This window comes from Ictidomys tridecemlineatus, chromosome 13 (assembly GCF_052094955.1).
Source record: "Ictidomys tridecemlineatus isolate mIctTri1 chromosome 13, mIctTri1.hap1, whole genome shotgun sequence".
Classification (NCBI taxonomy): Eukaryota; Metazoa; Chordata; class Mammalia; order Rodentia; family Sciuridae; genus Ictidomys; species Ictidomys tridecemlineatus.
Genome location: NC_135489.1, coordinates 55,557,376 through 55,577,633, shown reverse-complemented (window position 1 = coordinate 55,577,633; position 20,258 = coordinate 55,557,376). Strand labels below are relative to the sequence as shown.

The 20,258-nt window shown below is 38.5% G+C and overlaps 2 protein-coding genes across 10 annotated transcripts in view; one reads left to right on the top strand and one right to left on the bottom strand.

Annotated features, from left to right (window-relative positions):
- The window catches only part of Ptprm (protein tyrosine phosphatase receptor type M), an 807,906-nt gene that overhangs the window by 396,925 nt on the left and 390,723 nt on the right, over positions 1 to 20,258 (bottom strand). The window lies entirely within an intron of this gene.
- LOC110599288 (sperm motility kinase 2B) lies at positions 12,271 to 14,247 on the top strand. The gene has a single exon (XM_021734389.3). The coding sequence runs from the start codon at positions 12,479 to 12,481 to the stop codon at positions 13,976 to 13,978; it is 1,500 nt and encodes a 499-aa protein (XP_021590064.1). The 5' UTR covers positions 12,271 to 12,478; the 3' UTR covers positions 13,979 to 14,247.

Sequence of the window (20,258 nt, the reverse complement as noted above, 5' to 3'; positions counted from 1 at the left end):
ATACAGCAGGAATGGGAGCCGTTTATTGTAGGACAATAGAGGTATTTATACATTTTTCACAGCTTATCTTAATTAGCATAAACTAGATACATCAGTCAACCAATAAGAATCTCCACACTTAATGGCTCACTTTTGTTACTTCTCAAACCACTCCCTCTGGCATTTTGCCAGGCACCGGTCCAGACTTGTTTACGAACTCTAACATTTCTCTGGCAAAATACCAGGTGTTATTTTGACGTGTTTACAGACTCTAACAAATCATGAATGATCCTAAGAAGTCATTTAGTCTAGAATATTCTCTGCATACTACACCATTACAGGTACCACATCTACTATAAAACACTTTCAAAAATAGATATTCCATGACTTCCTACCTTCTGGATTTCAGGATGGAAGTTTCTCATATAAAGAAATGCCCATTCAACTCTTACCTACAAAAAATTTAAGTCCCAAATAATTAACTAGTGTTTTATTATTAGTCAGAATATGAAGTGAGTATACAGCAAAGTTTTAAATGTACGTGTGTGTGTGTGTGTGTGTGTGTGTGTGTGTGTCTATATATAAACTTAGGGAAAATATCAGCATTTAACACTACTGTCTCCAGTCCTAGTTTTCTTCACTATTATAGGAAAGGAGATTGTCTGTATTTCAAAATGGAAAGTATTTGAGGTATCTTTTAGTTCAACTGGCACATTTACATGGAAGAAAAATAAGATATAAAGCAAAAGGTGATTTATTTATCTTCTTAGCTACTTGGTGAATAAGCCAAGACTCTAACTTAAGTAAGTAATTGGCTCCTTGAGGCTATAGGATTTTGAAAAAATTTAAAAAGTTACAGAAACCAGGGAAACATAACTGGTTCATTCATTTTCTTGTGAGGCCTCATCTCTCAAGCATATGCTCCCAAGTGACAGCTGAAAGGTACTAAACACTTTGTGTGCCAGGTATCATGCTCTATGATGTGCATATTTCCTCACCAATTCTCAACCAGCACACAAGACCAATTTATGCATGAAGAAAACTGTACTAGACACACCTTGGTATGAAATGTCTTTGCTGTTTCCTCTCTATTTATCTAAACATTGCTTGCTTCAAAAAGTTCGTGTTAAGTTTCCATCCATCTGAGAAGGTTTCTCTGGTAGCCACTAGTAACCAAAGTGTCCCCACCAAGTAACTTTAGCATAACTTGCTTGCCTGACCTGATCATCCATCCCTAAACTTCAAGCCTCCTTCTTTCATCACTAAGCATTTCATATTTGTTCTTGGTTTCTCCTCCCAGACTCTAAATTCCAGTGGGCAGGATTTAGGTCTTGTATATTTTCATATCTCCATTGTCTATTGAGCAATATCTGCATCAAAATGCTGCCTGCTGAAGGGCGTAAAGTCAGTGTGGCTCTCTAGGTGCAGAAGCAATGCCATGAAATCAAGCACTAAGGAGACATGGCTTCCAGCAGCAATGCCCTCTTCCAGAAAGCCTGAAAAACTCTGGAGTAAAGGAAAAACAACATTCCCTGCCAAAGCTACAGGAAGTCAAAGAGAACAATTCATTATGTTTTCTCTGTCAACCAACCACATTATTAAACTCTAAAATACAAAGAAATAACATTGCTAGTTATTTAAGTTTGGAACCAATATTAGCCACGTTTTTCTCTCATTCTTCAATTATCTATTTCCAAAAACAATAAGAACTTTTATTTTTGAATATAAAACAAAAAAGTCTTTTTCTTTTGAAATGTTTAAGCCAGAAGATCAAACCTTTCACCAACCTTCTTCGTCAGCCTTTAATTTTCCCCTCGTTAGTCTTGTCAGCTGCTGCTGTTGGTTTCTGGGCTTTATTCTGTATTATGCAGAACTGAACTGCTGGTCTCCTACCCAAGGCATCGCATCTTCTGCATTTTATGGGAAAGGGAGGAAGAGGACCTCACATAGGCTTATAGCAAGACAGTGACATTTGTACAGGATCAGGTGGACTCTGTGTCTCTACCAGCCACCTCAGTTGATTGATCTCCAAGCAACAAATAGTTCATAGCTATATTAAAAATAGTTCCCATAGAAATATTCTCAGGTCTTAAATGGACTCTAATGTAGAGGTAAAGATGGACTGTTCCCTTAAAAATGGAAGATGACAACACAAGCAGAAGTCCCCTCACAGCCCAGGCACAACAAGGCAGTTACCAAGGGGAACTCAAATGAATAAAAAGGATTGATTCCTCTCCTAACATCTTAGACCATGAGACAGGACTCCACCAGCAGAAACAATCACAATGTGTGAAATAATTTAAAATACAGTTCTCTCTCATGTTACAATTTCAGTTTTTAGAATTAGACCCTCAGTGGTCAGTGGCAGATTTAGTATTGAATCTCGAGCAGTAGAACCCACAATACTACTACATGTGGTTTGTTATCTTCATTCTTTAAAACAATAGATCTCACTCATTATCTCTCAGACACTTATTTGATCAATTCTTGTTTATTATTTTGCTTTGGTGCTGGGGATTAAACCTAAGGTCTTACCACTCTACCACTGAGCAATAGATACAGCCCCAGTTCCCATTTACTGGCTTTATGCAAGTCACTTGAATTTGAGGTGTTTAAATTTTAATTGAAAAAGAGATAAACTCACAAAATAACTCACAATACTTGGTAAACTGCAAATGGCTTTAGTAAATAAGAGAAGAGAAATGGAAAGTAAACTCTTAAACATTGTGAGAATAATCAAATCATTATTTGTTATCTAACTAAGGTAAATTTCCTAACATAAGATTTGAGAGAGTGTCAAATAGTTATATAACTCAGATAATATCCACATTAAAATCCACACTAAAGTGCAAGTACTTATACAAAGGCACCTTTGCTTGTCTGCCCTTTAAGGAGCTGTAGGAATGCTCTGGATGACATGAGGGAAGATCAAGAAACACATGAAACTGTGACCCAGGAGGCCTGCTGCTTCTAAAATCTCCAATCTGAGTGAGGTTGCCATGGTTTTAGCAATAGAAGATCCTCTGAGTTCTAGCACTGATCTGCCAGAAACAGGAACAGAACATGCCAGTTTCCAGAACTGGGAAGAGCCAAGAGCAGACAGAGGCAAGCTGAAGGTGAGCCTGCCTCCACTAGGAGCTCTTTGGCTCTCTACTTACAGTATGTTTTAGATGCACATACTTTCCAAAAAACTTGGTGAGGCCAGGAAGGAAGCTTCATGATGTAATATGCAAATACTTACTGCTAAATATTCATTGTGCCAACAAAAAAATGGTGACAAAGGTGCATCCCATAGACAGAACAGTTACCATGGCCCTGATTTTTTCTTGCACAATGTGCATGCTTGTTTTTCTTAAAGTGAAGTCTTATAAAGAAATTTAAATCATTGAAGAAGTATTTAGAAATGTTTTCAAAAATTTAGAAATGCTTATTCAGGACAAAGGACATGAGCTAGTCATTCCCAGTGCAGAAGCTAGTGGCCATGCAGAATCAGATTTTCCCTAATTAGTAATCAAAAACACAGCAGAGTGTCTTGGTAAGCAGCAGATCTAACAGGAGCTGGCTTGGAAGAGCCCAAGTTCATCTGTTCCAACAAACCCTCCTGGGAGCTCCAGCAGCCACAGGCAGCCATCGAAAGAGGAAGAAATCAAGAATCCTTCTTTTACCTTTAAGTTGCCCTAAAACCAAATAAATTAGGTTCTCACTAATCAAAAAGCCAGAGTGATCCAGGGGACTTTGTGAAGGATGTTCCCCATCTCCGATAGGGCTCCTGAAATTACCTTTATTAAGGAAGAAAGACCACTTATTCCATAATTAGAAATTAAAAGGCTTTAAATACAAAATATAGATTGAGATACTGCTTAAGTATAAATGAATTTCAGCTGTATAATAATAATAGCATAACTATGGAGAACTATAATCAGAGGAGGGGAGGAAAGTGAGTAGCTCTGGAGAGCACTAGGCACCTGATGGGGGAGAGGTCACCCCTGAAGTGACAAAAAGGCACTGTTACCCAATAAAAATACTGCTGGTGGGGACATAATATATTCTGAAGAAACGACCCCAAAGAGCCACGTGTGAAAGGCTTGTTCCTTAGCCCACGGTGCTATGGGGATGTGGTAGGACCTTTAAGAAGTCGGCCTAGTTGGGTGTCTTCAGATCATGCGGGGGTGTGCCTTTGAAGAGAATATTGAAACCCTTCTATTCTGGCTTCCCATTCTCTGTGAAGTGAACAGCTTCCTCTTTCCCCAACCCTGGACTAACCAGCAGAACAATGAACCAAAACTAAACCTTTTCTATTTTTAAGTTGATTACCTCAGTTTTTTTCCCCTATAGTTATGCCAAGTGAACTAGTCCAGGACAGGAGTCTGAATCTGTGCCCTGCTATTTGCTTGCTGTAAAATTCAAGAAGAGTATGCATTGTGCCGAACCACAATTTACCCACCTGTAAAACGGGTACTGTCAACCTCAGCCATTGCTCTGAGAATTAAATGGGGCTATTTATGTAAACACATTTTGAAAAGGAAAAAGGCATGCATCCAAATGAAGCAATATTTTTGCATCAGAAGGGTAGGGCCAGAAAATAAAAACTTCCCAGAGAGGTGACTTTATATGAAATGGACCTGCTTGTTTTTAATGGGATAAAAGATGTGAAGACATTTTGGTTCTGAAGGTATAAAGTCAGATGGCTCTATTTGAGAGGGCTGATGAATGATTCTGTATGATTGTAACAGATGACCTGATTACTAAAGGGCACCCATTAGCTAAGACTAATCTGCAGTGTTACTGTCCTACCTTTCAGTGTATTTCCATGCAACCATTCTCCAGGCAGGACCCGGCCAAAGGGCCATTCTTTAAACTGGCTCTAAAACCAATTTAACACTTAGCTATACAAGCTTCAAACATGCTTCTGGAAAACACAATATACTCTATGCTCATCATTTACATAACCAGACAGCTGGATTCTACAGAAATGCAAATTCTGTCATTGCTTTAATACAATGAAAAAAAATATTCTTCACTGAAATGCAAGGGTAAAGGGCAACTATTTGAGGGAAAAGAGTTTGTAACAAATTCAAACCATAAGCAAATAAAGACAAAATCAAATTTTCTGCAAAAGTAAGCCATTTGTGTGGGGGCCAATTTTCTTTATATCACTCTGTGTTAGTTTTGACTTTTGGCCTGAGCCATGTGGTTCTCTGGGCTCTCCTTGGGATTCCATCCAACTTTGCACAATCTATGGCAAGGTGCTATGGAAGCCCTCTCCTCCTAGAATTATGGGCTTTTCTTCATTCTTTCTTTCTTCCCTATGCCAGGAGCCAGTCATCTTCTGTGCTGAATTACTGGGGGCTGCAAGGAATACTGACTCAGACCCACCCTATCTTTGCAATCTCAGTTCCAAACCCATTAGAACTTTTGCTTACTCTCTTTTTCTTTCTTTCTCTTCCCTTTCTTCCATTCCTCCCACACTTTCTTCCATTCCTCCCACACTTCCTTCCTTCCTTCCATCCTTCCTTCCTTCCTTTTCATTCATTTTCTTTCTTTCCTAGTAGATAGGCAGGCAAATAGCCAATCAATATATGCTATCTTGTGCCAAACATTACCAGTATGAATTTCCTGAGCAATTTTTCTACCCAATTTCCTATAAGACATGGCATGAATACATGCATACACACATACACACACACATACACAATTGACATAAAAGCATAAGCAAAATCCATGAACTGCAAAATTACAGTGATTCTAGGGACCTCTTTCATTATTTTAAAATAAGGGACTTAGCCAAATGAAACCTCTTGATCCTCACTCTAAATAAGTGGCTGCTTTCAATTTAAAACCCAAATCACTGTTAGCCCTGAAAACAATCCTCAATTCACTCTCAAATCACAGGAAGTGATTTGGATTCTGGAAATTTCAGTGCACAGCTGAGATTTCTCTTCTGTCATATTCTTTCAGGCTATATCAGGCTCGAGAAGGTTAATAGGGCAATTTACAAAAAAAGAATTTCTATTTCTTTTGAGAGGCATGTGTTCTCTGCACAGTCAACACTTGGCCATCAGAAGAGTTCATGTAAGTGTTCTCCAAGGCTGGAAGAATGCACTCAGCTTCCATTTTCCAGAACCATCACTATATTCCCAGAGCATCTGGCAGGAAATGAGTGACTGAACTTGGTTCTCCTATAGGAAGAAAAGGAATCTGAATATTTTTTTTCCTTCTTCCTTAAGTTTCTTTAAATAGACAGAGGCAAAGGACCAAGAAGTAGCACAAATAGAGCACCCTTGTTTGCAGCAGGCTCTCAAACGTGTATTAAACAAAGCTGTTGAACTAATGGCCAAAATTATACAGATGCAAAAACATACACAATCTCTTAAAAGTTTTAATGAACATATATAATAGCCTTAACCTCTAGAATTTAGTTCAGGGATTTGAGGCAGCACTATTACTTTTTTGCATAAGTTAAAATTCTTGCTTTGCCTAGTAGTCCAGAAGGTATGTGAAAAGGGAATGATCTGTAATTCATTCATATGTGAATGTGACAGGGCCTGAGACCAACTTTTGCCAGTACAGAAACTAGATGTTCTGGCCCAGCAACATCTCTCTCTCTCTCTCTCTCTCTCTCTCTCTCTCTCTCTCTCTCTCTCTGTGTGTGTGTGTGTGTGTGTGTGTGTGTGTGTGTGTGCGTGTGTGTGTGTGTCTCACCTAGAGAACACTGGTCCTGTCGTCTACACTAGAAATGGGATGCCCACATTTGCAAACTTTCTCTTTTGTGGCAAGATAAGAAACACTCTGGGTGACAGAGTACAAAAGCAAATGCCAGACTGTTTTGTATATTTCATTTTCATTTTGGTCCTCATAGGAAAATTCCAGATGATCCTTTGACATTTCAGATTTTAATAGAAAATTTTGGAATTATAAAATCTACTCCCCAAACCTATTAATCCCTTAAATGGCTTTCAAATTGGTGGGTAAAAATATGTGGTCATCTCTTATTCTAATCTTAGGCTGAGGATTGTGATCATGAAAAAAATGGTCCATGAAATCACCATAACCTCTCTTCTGTTGGGGGATGCCCCTTACTGGTACTCAAACTTTAGAACACATGCAAAGAACCAGAAGACTTGTTAAAACAAGATTGCCCAGAGTTTCTGACTCAATATATCTGAGCTGGGGCCTGGGATTTTGCATTTCTTGCAACATCTCAGAGAATGCTGAAGCTGGCTGGTCCAGGGGCCACCTTAAGAGAAATACAGACAAAGAACATGCAGAAATGGTTCCCACAAGGAGAAACAAGTAGACTGAGCTTCTCCCAGGCTCACTGATCTCTCTTACCAGTATTTTTCACCTACACTCTAGGCATCTAATGACTTGATACTTGTCTTTGCAGCCACTGGTTCTGCCTTTTATCTTGTTCTGGGTCTTGCTCAATTCAGTCCTATAGTGGTACTGGCTTGGTACTAAAAAATTAACATATATGTTCAGGGTTGCTCAGACCTTTAAAGAATTAAAGAATGTATCACCCTTATAGCAGGACAGTCAATTCTTCCTGAATGCTTATTTTCAGTGTTATAGAGGTATTTAGAAACCAAACTCAAGTAAGAAAAGAGGATGGAAACTATACATGTACACATTGCACTCAGCATTCAGACACAGAAATATCTGCTAGCAATTCTTTCCAGGAAGTATGTTTCTTCTGCTTTGGGCAGGGCTTTATAAATCTAAATCCAGTGTGAACATAAGTGGATGGATTACCTGAAATTTCCTATGATCTCATCTCACATGGTACTTTAATGGCCAAAATAATCAAAAGCAATTTTCAACATTTAACAGTAAGTAACTCTTTTTAAATTCTGGAACTTAATGACATTAACTGAGGCAGAACCATTTAAGAACACCAAAGGAAAATGTCAATTATAACACACAGCAGGGACTGTCAATGAAGTTTGTGCTAGAAACCATAAATCTATGTCTTAACATTAGTAGAGTATTATTTGTTCAGTAAGTCCAGTCTGTTAGCCTTCTGCCTGGAGGTTATGAAAATGCTTGCAGTTGCTAACTGAAGTTAATCACTGCTACTGGGGTACAGCAAAAAAAGGTGATCAACAAGGACACTGCCTGGATTGGCATTGAGAATACTAGTGCAGAACAAGGGGCACTGGATCTTTGAGCCATGCACATTTGACTATGGGTTCATAGAATTTCATGATTTTTCCTAATTATAGAATATATATCTACAGATAGCCTTAGAAGTCATAAAAAGCAGTGTATATATGCAGGCTGGTGGAGGGGCAAAACAAAAGTCATACCTTTCATTCAATCCTCCAGAACCAGAAAAACTTTAGCCTGAGCAGTAGGTCAAACTTTCAGGAAATCTTCTGGGCCAGTTACACATACATCAGCCCAACACATGTCAAATTTCACTTCTCATACCTGGCCATTGTTTCATGCCATGTCATACTAAACAGGTAGCGGTCACTCTCCAGTAGTTGAGGCAGCAAAGCCCTGTGCCTATAGACACAACCCTGGCTCAACCCTGCTTTGCCCCAGAGGTCCCTAGCAGAGCACACTGGAATGAAAAGGATCAGCCTACTCAGCAGAGACTTGGAGTGATAGGCTCCCTCACCAAATAAATCATGGTCACAGGCAGAGAGAAACCTGCAGCCTCAGGCTCATTATTTCAGTCCAGCTCCTTTCTATATTCTCTTCTGAAGCTTTATCAGTTGCTCATTCTACTGCCTCCTGAGTCAAGTTCAGTTTCCTTGAAAATGCCATTTTTCAGTCATATTTTGGAATGGTGATCTCTTTCCTAGATGCTCACATTTCACAAATGTAAGACCCCCCCCACCTTGATGCTCCCCAAAGTCATTTACTGTGCTCCAAATTGAGCAGTTCATTCAAGTGCCTGTCACCACTTTTCTTTGGAGAAGAAATGTGAGCAACTATGAAAGCCAACTACTTTGGTGACCTCCAACACAAGAGCAAAGAGATGATCCCCAACTTTTTTCCTCTTCTCCTTGTGGCTTTATGGCATGTGGTGTACAACATTAAATAGACACTGAGAGACACACCTATTTCTATCAAACTTGATCTACAAGGTAGGCCTCAAGGTCATATTTTAGATTGTGTCCATGAATAGGAATATTTATTCCTAAGAGTCCTATTTCCAACCTTATTATACAGGATGGCTATTTCTTTGTTTAACTAAAGCTCCAGACCACATCAGCAATGATTGTTGCATTAAAAATATGAATTGAGATAGGGCTCTCCTAAGAACTGACAAAATATATATGCAAGAAATATGGTTTTCATGTACAAGCTAGTGAAAATTTGCATGGGAGTCTGTATTCCCCATGTCTGTGGGACCTAGTACCCATCTGTTATAGTTTGTATCTGAAATGTCCCCCAAAGGTCCTTGTGTTGAAGGCTTGGTCTCCAGATGGTGGCTGCTACTGGAAGGTGAGGGAACCTTTAGGAGATGAGGCCTACACAGAAGAAGTAAGTCATGGGTGAGTGCCTTTGAAGTGTTTATTTTATCCCTGACCTCTTTTTCTTTTTCTTTCTCTACTTTCAGGCAGCCACGAGGTAAGCGGCTTTGTACCACCAACACCCTCCCTGCCATGATACTCTGCCTTCACTCAAGGCCAGAAATAATGCAGCCAAGTGACCATGGGACTTAAACCTTTGAAATAATGAGCCAAAATAAGTATTTCCACCATTAAGTTGTTTTTATCAGGTATTTTGTCACAGTGATGAAAAGCTGACTAATACACCATCCTATCAGTAATTACTGAAGATAAAGAAAAGACAGGTGTTAAAAGGTACCTGCAAATGCAAAGTTGGACTTTTGTGATTTAACTACAGAAGGGAGGTACTCTGCAGTGTAAAGAAGCACTGAGTTAAACAATATTGCTCTGACACATCATCTCATCAACATCTGTTGATAAATCTCCTCTAGTAAAGCAACTATTGCTGTAAGAAGTTTTCCCCTTGCTTCCATGCTTGATTAACTGAGCAATTTAGGGTAGTTATTCAAGAAACAAATTATACTTTTGTAGTCACAATATTTTGTTAAGCAAGATCATATTTAGTGCAGCTATTCTGGGTATAGCAGGCACAGGGTCAGAGGAACTTCTCTCCTTCCTGTCTACCAAGCGACTGAGTAAAATGCGCATCAGATTTTAGTAAAAGATCTCACTTCCCTTAAAGGAGCTAAATATCTTTCCTCCTTTTGTCTGATCTTCTTTTCTTTATATTTTTCCTTTTACTGGAGGGCAACCAAAGTTGTTGGTGGTGTGGGGGGGTCTTTTGCCCACCCACAACATCTCATTAGAAAAATACTTTTAAAAAGGGCTTGTTAACCCACAAGTCTGAAGCATCACCCATATATCTCATTATTGGTCCTTCCCTACATAGTTCCAGGAAGTTATGGGCTTCCAGTGTATACCTCCTAAGTCTTAAGCCTTTAAAATATTTACTGCATCTTTTTCTGTGAATCAGAAACCACATGAACCATCAAAAAAGCCCTAATGGTAATAAGCTCTCCCAGGCCAGTGGTCTAACATTTTTTTTTAGTTTAAAACTAAACAGAAGCAAAAATATTCAAATAAATTGCTAGACTGTGTTGCTACTAAAAAAATATAAATCTGTTTTGTGCAGTTTGTTCTTTTCAGGAAAAGGTTTTGTTGGAAGGATGCTAATGAAATTAGACCCTGGGATTCTGTTGAATACTAAGTTCTTGCAAACAAATATGTCTGTTTTACTTTAATAACTGCTTCAGAAGATTGCCTTAGATTTGCCTCTATTCTTTTCCACTTTCTCTTTCTCCCTCCCTTCCTAGTTTGAGCCACTTTCCAGTCACAAGAATAGTAATTCTGTTCACATTACTGTTACAGCCATCACAATCCTCAAGTGGTTAAAAGCATTGTGTCCTGTGAATAAAACAACCTCTACTGCCCTTATTTTGCATTATTCTTCACTTACAGAATAGTTACCAACCGACATGGTGTTTAATAGGGAGTAGGTAACATGGATTTCTAAAACTGGATTTTTTTCTTTTTAATTTCTTCAATGCCTTCATAAAAATTCTCTCTGAGGTCAGGGAATAAGCAAAAAAAAAGGAAAAGAAAGAAAGAAAGAAAAATAGGAAACTTATTCATGGTTTCTTCGTTCTCGAGAACATAACTGATGATATTAACTATAAGGATATAAATTCACTGATTCCACTGAATTAAACTCTATTACAGTGGGTCAATAAGCTTTGAGCAAACCAGAGCTCTAATCAGAATCATTTTCATAAGGCCTCCATTAGCTGTAACAGTCATTCATGTAAGAAACCATTTGACTCACTGTCACCTGCAAAGCCTGGCACATTGAGAGACATTTTCTGCAACCTACCCATCTCCTGCTTCCAGAGACCCACAATCATTCATACATAGGAAACAAGGTTGATATGAACACAGAATATATTCTACGGAGAAGAAGAATTTATAAAAATGCAGCTTGGAGGAAGAAGAGCCTCCTCTATTTAGGTGACCAGGAGCAACTGTGTACCTGTGAGCTCTAGGTTTATCCCTCAAGGATAGAAAGCTAAATTCATCATCTTCATGAATCAGTACCAACCAGGACTGCCATCCTTCTGGGAAAAATACCTTGACTCCTAAAAATAATCCAGGTGAACTATTAACCTTAAAATACTTTTGCTACATAAGATTTTTATTTCATATTTTTACTGTTTATCCATGGGTTCCACATTTTAAATTCAACCAACATGTATAGAAAATATGTTTTAAAAAAGAGTTGCATATCTACTAAATGTAAACAGACATTTTCTGGTTGCTATTTCCTGAACAATACTGTGAAACAACTATCTGCATAGCATTTCTATTGCACTAGGCATTAGAAGTAATCTAGAGATAATTTAAAGTATTCTGGAGCATCATGATATGAGTGAGGTACTACCATCCTTGACACCAGGTATTTGGCACTGGAAAAAAAGGAATTGAATATCTGGAGTAGAGGTATGTTGAGGTCTTTCAAAGCCTAAAATTGTTAAGAGTTTTCTAATTAAAATGAAAAGTCCATTGAAATATTGTACAAATTTTAATTTCCAATCATAATCCACTAAAGCAAAAGCTTCCGGGGTCCTTTTTCATTCTCACTCTGAAAGTGAAAAATGTCCCAGCTGGAGATGACTGCTGGGGGTTATGTCTAGGCCTGACTGCACTATTTCTTGTTCTGACCTCACAAAAAGCCATTATAAGGGAATTTCAAATACTGGGGCTTAGTTTTAGTCCATAAGTACAGGAAGCTCTTCATGGTGACCTGTTGGACTCCAAGATAGTGCGTTTGGTTGTGGGCGTTTGGCGGTTGGTGGCTGTGGTCTTTGGATACTGGTTCCTTTTTGATTTTGATCAATTGTTTTGGCTTGTCTTTATTTATTCATTTACTTTTTTATGTATTTCTTTTTAGCTAGCATCTTTAGTTGGGGTTCCTGATTAGGATGTGTAGCAAGAGGAGTCAGACTAATATAGTGTTGCAGGGGTCCAGCTCCTCTGATGAGACGGCCTTCACAGACCGTTATGAAGTTCTGAGGGCCATTGGACATGGTGGGTTTTCCCAGGTAAAACTAGCCCGCCATCTCCTCACTGGGGTGGAGGTGGCGGTGAAAGTCCTTTCAAAGAAAAAAGAGAACTTCTCGGGACACGCTGAAGCAAATGTCATGATGGACCTGGAACATCCCAATGTGATCCAGCTATTTCAGGTTATTGAAACTGGTCAACATATTTACATTGTGATGGAGCATGCAGATGGGGGACAGCTACATGACTACATAAAGTCAGGTGGCATGCAGGAAGAAGAGGCTCGAAGACTATTCAGGCAGATTGTGTGTGCGGTGGGCCATTGCCACAAGAAAGACATCGCACACCGAGACCTGAAGGTTGAGAACATCATGCTGGATGCCAGAGGCAACATCAAACTCCTTGACTTTGGCATAAGCATGAAATTCAGACCTGGGCAGAAACTCAGTGGGTTCCAAGGCACTCTCCCTTATGTTGCCCCCGAAATCATCCAGCGGCAAGAATATGAGGGCCCCCTGGTGGATGCCTGGAGCCTAGGTGTCATTCTGTTTTATATGTTGTCAGGGAGACGCCCATTTAGGAAGATCTTCCCCTGGGACCTGGCAAGGCAGATTGTGGAGGCAAGGTACCACATTCCTGATCATGTTCCCACCCAAGCAAGAAGACTCATCCGTAAAATGCTGAACAAGAACCCTGCACATCGGCCCTCAGTAGAGGAGATCCTTCAGCACCCATGGCTGAAGGAAGGTGAAGAGTATTCTGCCCATCAATTTAGTGAGCCACAACCCAAACACCCAGACCCAGCACTAATGACAATCCTGTTTGACATGGGTTATAACCCATACAGAATCTGGGTGTCCCTAGCCAATAGAAAGTTTGATGATTCCATGGCCACATACCTGATTCTCCAGCACCAGGTGAGCCAGGGCTTCAAGATCCAGGTGAAGCCTGGGTGTCAGAGGGTTTGGCCTCACCTACAACCCACGGATCATTCCAATTTCCCTGACCTTCCCAAGAAGTGTTCTAGTGAGCCTGTACTCCACATCTTCCCCTTGTCCTGTGAGCATCAGCTGCCTGAGGACGCCAAGCAGCCAGGAAACAAGGGCATCAGAAGATTCAGCCTGACTCTCACTGATCTCCACTACCTATGTGCCTCCCAGCATGACTCTGGGTCCCACATGCCCAACTCCAGTAAAATCTTCATTAGGGATGTCTCAACAGCAGATGGCAGCAATTTCTCCCAAGATACCTCCAGAGGGCAACCCCAGGACAACAACAAAGCATGGAAGAGGGTGACCAGGAGGATCGCTGCCTGCTTTCAACAACTGTGTTGTTGCATGCCCTGTGTCAGCAGAACAGTGGCTCCCATCCAAGAAGGGTCAAAACGTGGGAGATTCAAAAACAGAGTAGTACCAATGTAAATGCAGACAAAATGAATAGACAGCCAGCCATTGGATCCTATGCTCTGTGGATTCTGACATCATGGGGTAGGCATCAGGCACAGGGACTCTAAACAGCTGCAGGATCCAGGTAGGGATATGGCTCAGGCTTCTCTGCACCAATCCATCTAGGGGCACCTCTGGATCCACCTGGACTCTTCTGCTCCCACTTGTGAGAGACATCAGAGACTGTTTTTCCTGGGACACATCCCCCTGCCCTGTTCTGTCTGTTTTCCCATGCTTCTGGCATGGCAGGGATGTTTCTTAAAAAAAAAATGGTTTCTTGCTTTTGTATAATAAAATTGATGTTCAAAGATTTTTTAAAAGTTGACTGTCTCAGGAATTTTCTTATAGTAACAGACAGCTGACTAACATACTAGATGTTTAATATCTGGCAAATAGTTAAATTTCTATGTATTTCACTTTCATCACTGGTTATTAGGGATACCTACCTCATAGGGTATTTTGAAGATAAATGAATTCATACACATGAAATGCTTAAGCATCACTAATCCTAACCCATGTTGAGTACCATGTAAGCATTTACTCTCTGATTTATTATTACTCTAAGTAATTCAGCAAGCAGGCTGAAAGGACTAGAGAATCGGAGTTTATTTCCATGCTCTGCCACCAACTACCTCTGAGTGCTAGTTTTGATATCTCTATGTTTCTGTCTTTACATCTGTAAAATAAGTATGTAGGCCAAATGGAAAAGCTTCAGGATTAAAAATACTGCAACAATTTACCTGTCCCTCCAATTCTTCCCTTTCAAAATGAAAATGTATGGGATTGTTGCAATTAAGAAATTATACTATGAATATGTAAGCACCATAAATGCAAAACAAATGTAATGCTGGTTTACGGTATAGTTGTCGGGTGTATTCAATACTGCATTCATGATGAAAACATTCCAATATTAATTACCAATGAATAAGTCCCAACTACATTGCAAATATAAAATTAAGTGGGCATAAAAGAAAATAAGACAACTACAGAATTTTTTAATAAGATGGTTTGCCTGATGACCCAGGGTTTCTTCTTTTACCTCTCTTCTCACTGCTCACCTTTGCTTCCTCTCAAACTTCCTGTTCTCACTCAAGGAATCATGTGTTTCCAGAACTGGAAGCATCTTTCTTGATTTCCTTAAAATTGAATACTCTCCCATCCTTTCTGAAAATTAGATTTTTCATTTGTTTCCTTCTATTATAGTAAATTATTGACTTACTGATGGGGTAGGTTTAGCTGAGCCACGGGGATATTTAATAGATTGGTTAAAAAAAATCTGTAAATGATGGAGCTCTGTGAAGAGTATATGCAGGAAACATGAAATTAATCTGTGGCAGTTGATTGTGTGGGCTTTCCCTACCTGCTTTTATCATTTGAGTGAAAATATAGGTTAAAATTTCAAAATACTGAAATATTTACATAAAAAATATAGTGGCCCTATAAATATATGATCATAGCATTTTAAAAGTCAAAAGGAACTTAAAGCTTATCTAGGCAAAATCTGATGATTTAAATAATAATTGGATTATGTGATAAGAACATGCTTTGCCTCTGTACTATTCTTTCCCAAATCTTATAACTCTAGTCTTATCCTAAGAGGAACATCAGACAAGGCCAGATTGGGCAAAATTCTTTCAGGATGCCTGGTTGGCTTTCCTTCAAACTGCTAAAGGCATGAAGAACAAGACTGAGAAGCTGTTGTAGGACAAAGACAACTGGTGAGATGAGATAAAGTATCAAATGTAGTTCCCTGGGTTGAATCCTGGAGCAGAAAGACGACATCTATGGAAAGACTTGTGAAATCCAAAGAAAGGTAGAGCCAAGCACTAACTGGAGGATCTTGGTCCCCCTAGAAACCTCTGAACTCAGGACTGTGGGACCTCCTGCCTGGATGAGAGCAGGGTGCCTTCCTTCCCTTTCCAAACTTTCTCACCTCCCTTCTCTCCTAAAACACCTACTTATGACTCTCAGATCATCTGATGATACAGTCTGTCACCCCTTCCCCACCACTGCCACTCTCCTTGAGCTCTCTCTCTTTTTTTAAACTGATGACAAAACTTTTATTTCTTTTTATTTTACAAATAAAAACTTTTATTATTTTTTATTTGTAAAATAAAAAGTGCTATCAAACAATAAAATTAATCTGTTACTGTATCCCATATGACAAATGAGAGAATGAACAATTCCAACAAAAGCATTCCAACAATCTTCTCTCTGAGCTTGAAAGCAGCACTATTCAACCTGTTTTCCATAAATATTCTGTCATCAAACCTATCATTCACCCAATTTTCCACTGTCTTCATGTCAGGTGGGTTTTTTTTTTCAACAATATCGATAATTAGTTTAAACATAAATGAACTAGATACTATAATTAAAATATATAATGTTCAACGTGTAAAAAGCAAACAATAATTATATGGTCTCTACATATGCTATACTTTAAATATGATTACACCAATTGGATAAAGATGGGGAAAGTCAGCATGAGAAATCTGAAATAGAGGAAATTGCGACTTTGCAAAAATTTTTAGGTGTATATTCTACTCCCCATTCTCACCATTAATCAGACTAAAGGCCGCTAGTTGTATCCATGATGGGGATGGAATGCTGTGATCTCTTGAAATTTCCTCCACCACATTAATTAATCCATCACTTTTAAATTCAGCTTCACACAGAGTCTTGGGATGTGGGCAAAATATCATCAAGTTCTCAAAACCAAATCTGTTTCAGTTAGCTTTTTTTCCCTCACTGTAACTAACATCTACTCTGGCCAACAAGAATGAAATTTGAGAATGAAATTTGTCCAGGGCTAATGATTTCAGTGGCCTCAGTCCACAGATGGCCAAATCCATTCCTCTGGGCTCCAGATGAGGCAACTGATCATGTGCCAAGAGCTCAGCCTAGGAAAGCTTCTTACCTTGGGGCAGGAAGAAAGCAGAGACAGGGGGAGGGACTGCAGGGAAGAACTGCCTTTCCTAGCCTAGACCCCTGTCACCCAACTCCTCTCGTATTCCACCTGTCTCCAGTTCCCACTCTGTCAATGCACTGAAACTAGGAAGGTTGGCTTATTTTAGGGCTCTCATAATCTAATCATTTTACCTTTGAATTTTCCTATAATAAGATAGGAGCTTGTGTGGGTGTGAGGAAAGCCAATCTACTTGGGACACTGAGGATAGAAACTAGCCTGAGCACATTAGCAAGATCTTGTCTGAAAATACAAAGGCTGGAGATGTACTTCTGTGATAGAGCAAAAGCCTAATATTTGCAAGGCCCTGCATTCAATCAACAGAACATTTAAGTAAAAACAAAAAGTGCTTAAGGGAATTAGTTTCAACCTTCTGCCTCTTCCATCCTGTCAGGATACACCAACACAATGCTTTGACCTTGAATTTGCCAGTGTACAGAAATGTGATAAATTAATTTCTGTCAATAAATTACCCAGTTAAAGGTATTCTGTCACAGCAGCTTGAGAACACCTCCATTTCTTGTCCCCATGGGAAGGACACTTTTACTGGTTAAAACCAGCATTCTTGGATTACATGTTTTGTCCTTTATTGTTTTGAATGTATCAACCCACTTGATACATTGCATTCCAGAGTTTCTAATGAGAAATCTGATAAAGATCTTATGGGGATCTAGGATAAGCCTTTCCTCCCTCTCAACAGCAAAGGTATGAATACTATGCTCTACGGGGAACAGAATATTTTTATGCATAGGCACATCATTTTATGGAAGGGTCAAGATCATCAGAGAATTTTTGAGTCCAAGAGGATGTTCTCATATCAATCCCCTGAAGTTACTGAAGGATGATGTCCTCATACCAATTCCTTAAGGATACTAAAGGATGACTAAGTAGCTTTCCTCAAAAATACCATCAGTAAAACCATTTACTACATGGGAAATTGTTCAACACTATCCAAGGTCTTCATACTGCACAACTGAAAAGGTCCTGGTACATTTTTAATAATCATTAGTGTTAGAACAGGGAAGACGGGAGAAAGCACCAACTTGATAAAGTTCTGAATATCTTCAGGAAAAGAGAGAGAGGGACCCAGGGGAGGATATGCAGGGGCAAGACAGTGAATAATGTAGGCAAGCAGTTCTCATTTGCTGGGCAAAAGCTATAACTTTACAAAAGTTTGTAGAAATGAATGTATTCAAAAGTAAAAATGCAGATCAAGAAGAATGAAGTAGAGATAATAGAAAAATTGAAGTAATCAAAAGGAAAAAAGGTTAGCCAGTGGGGTGCAGTACCAACATACTATGCACATGGTGAGTGGCTAGGAAACCTAAAACCTCTTGCTTAGAAGTAAGGAGATGTGAAAGTGCTGCTCACTGTCCCTCGAAGTCCCACATGTGGAGTCACAGCTAAGCTTTAATTCCCATAAGCACTGAAGATTGATATGTACTGTAAAATCTGTATTGTGTTACGATGAACTGAGGAAAGAGGAAGGCTTAGGGATAATAATAGTAATATATAATAAGCAAGATGAGTACAGATTTTGATTCTGAACCTACTAGCCCTGGCAAACTGCCATGGTTGGTATAACAACGCCAGTTACTAGATGGCATTTCTTTTTTTCCTGTTAATTTTGCTTTTAATTAGTATAAATCAGCCACACTCATAAACATGGTTTTCTTGGATTTATGTTAATGGAAAATATAATAGTAAACCATACAAAAAAATGTAAAAACAGAGAGAACTTTCAGCTTAATTAAATCAAACAAATATTAACTGAATATATATATACAAACATAATGGGCAAAGTATGGATAAACACCTAATAAAGGTGACATTTTCTCTGAGCAATAATAACTCTCTAGATGAGTTCCTCATGCTTATATTGAACTTGATCTCCAATGTGCAATGTACTAGGAGTTGAACCCAATTAGGATCAAAAGCCCTTAAAACTTGAATAGATACTTGTGCATGAACATTCATAGCAGCAGTCTTTACAAAAGAAGAAATGTGTAAATAACCCAAGTTTCCATCAATTGATGAATAGATAAAATCAGTCTATATATTAATGGAAATAATTCAACCACAAAAAGGAATGGATTTTGATATATGCTACAATATGAATTGATCTTGAAAATACCATGCTTAGTGAATTACACCAGAAGTAAAATATACAGATGTTTAGATGTGATACTTACTGATAGCAAATTCATAGAAAATAAAATAAAGGTTGCCAGGATCTGGAGGAGAGAGAAGTGAGGTTTTGTACCTTTTGTTTAAAAGGTACAGAGGTTAATTGCAGAATGATGAACATGTTTGGGGAATAGATAATTACATGGCTTATGAATGTATTTAGTGTCCCTGATTTGTATACTTAGAAATGGCTGAAATGATAAATATCATCATGTATATTTTACCACAATAAAAATTATAAAAGCCTTTTTTATTTTTTAAAATCAAAATTAGAAAGAATCTATTAATTCTCTTCAAATCATAAACTAATGAAATGTTTACCAATGATTTCAGATGATTGAAAGTGTGTTTAAATCATTTTTATTTTCAAATGCATACTTGTTTTTAAAGACACCAATAATGAATGCAATGTTTTGGCTTACTTAAAATTCACTAAGAATAGTGAACAAAAATGATGTTGACTCTGGGAAATATTTTTTTTAATCTTGATGGTCTGTTTTGAAAATTAGATAACATGTTATTCATGTAAGTGTTAAATCAATTGTATCTTCACGAGTTTTCTGAAACTGAAATAAAATCAAAATATTGTCCAGGTCAATTTCCATATCTGCTCAGTTTTGTCATGAAGTCCTGTGATCCCCATTTCCCTTCCCCTGTTCCCCTGAAAATCATCAATATAGACACACCTGCTGTTGGTCTACCCCCCAACTCACCACCAATCAGTTACCTAGTAGAGTGACAAGGGGCTTGCCATGAGACACTCGTGACCAATCTTCCCCAATCACTGATTCTTACATCTACAATATATCATTTTAAAGTGAGTTTATGTAATTAATAATTTACAAATAATTAAATAAAGCAAACATTTGTCCAGTTGTTCTTTACCAGTGGCTTTGACAATTTCCAATGACTAGCTTAATCACAACCCAATCAACTTCCCTCTGGTTTTAAGAATAATCCTTTAAAAACCATATGTCAAAATAATGAAGAATATTGGCCTACATTTTTAGACATAAGAACCCAACTTTGGGTGGTCTGAATAACAATTTTTTGATGTTGCAACGGTATAAAAGCATAGTATGTAATTGCTGTTTTTCACTTTTG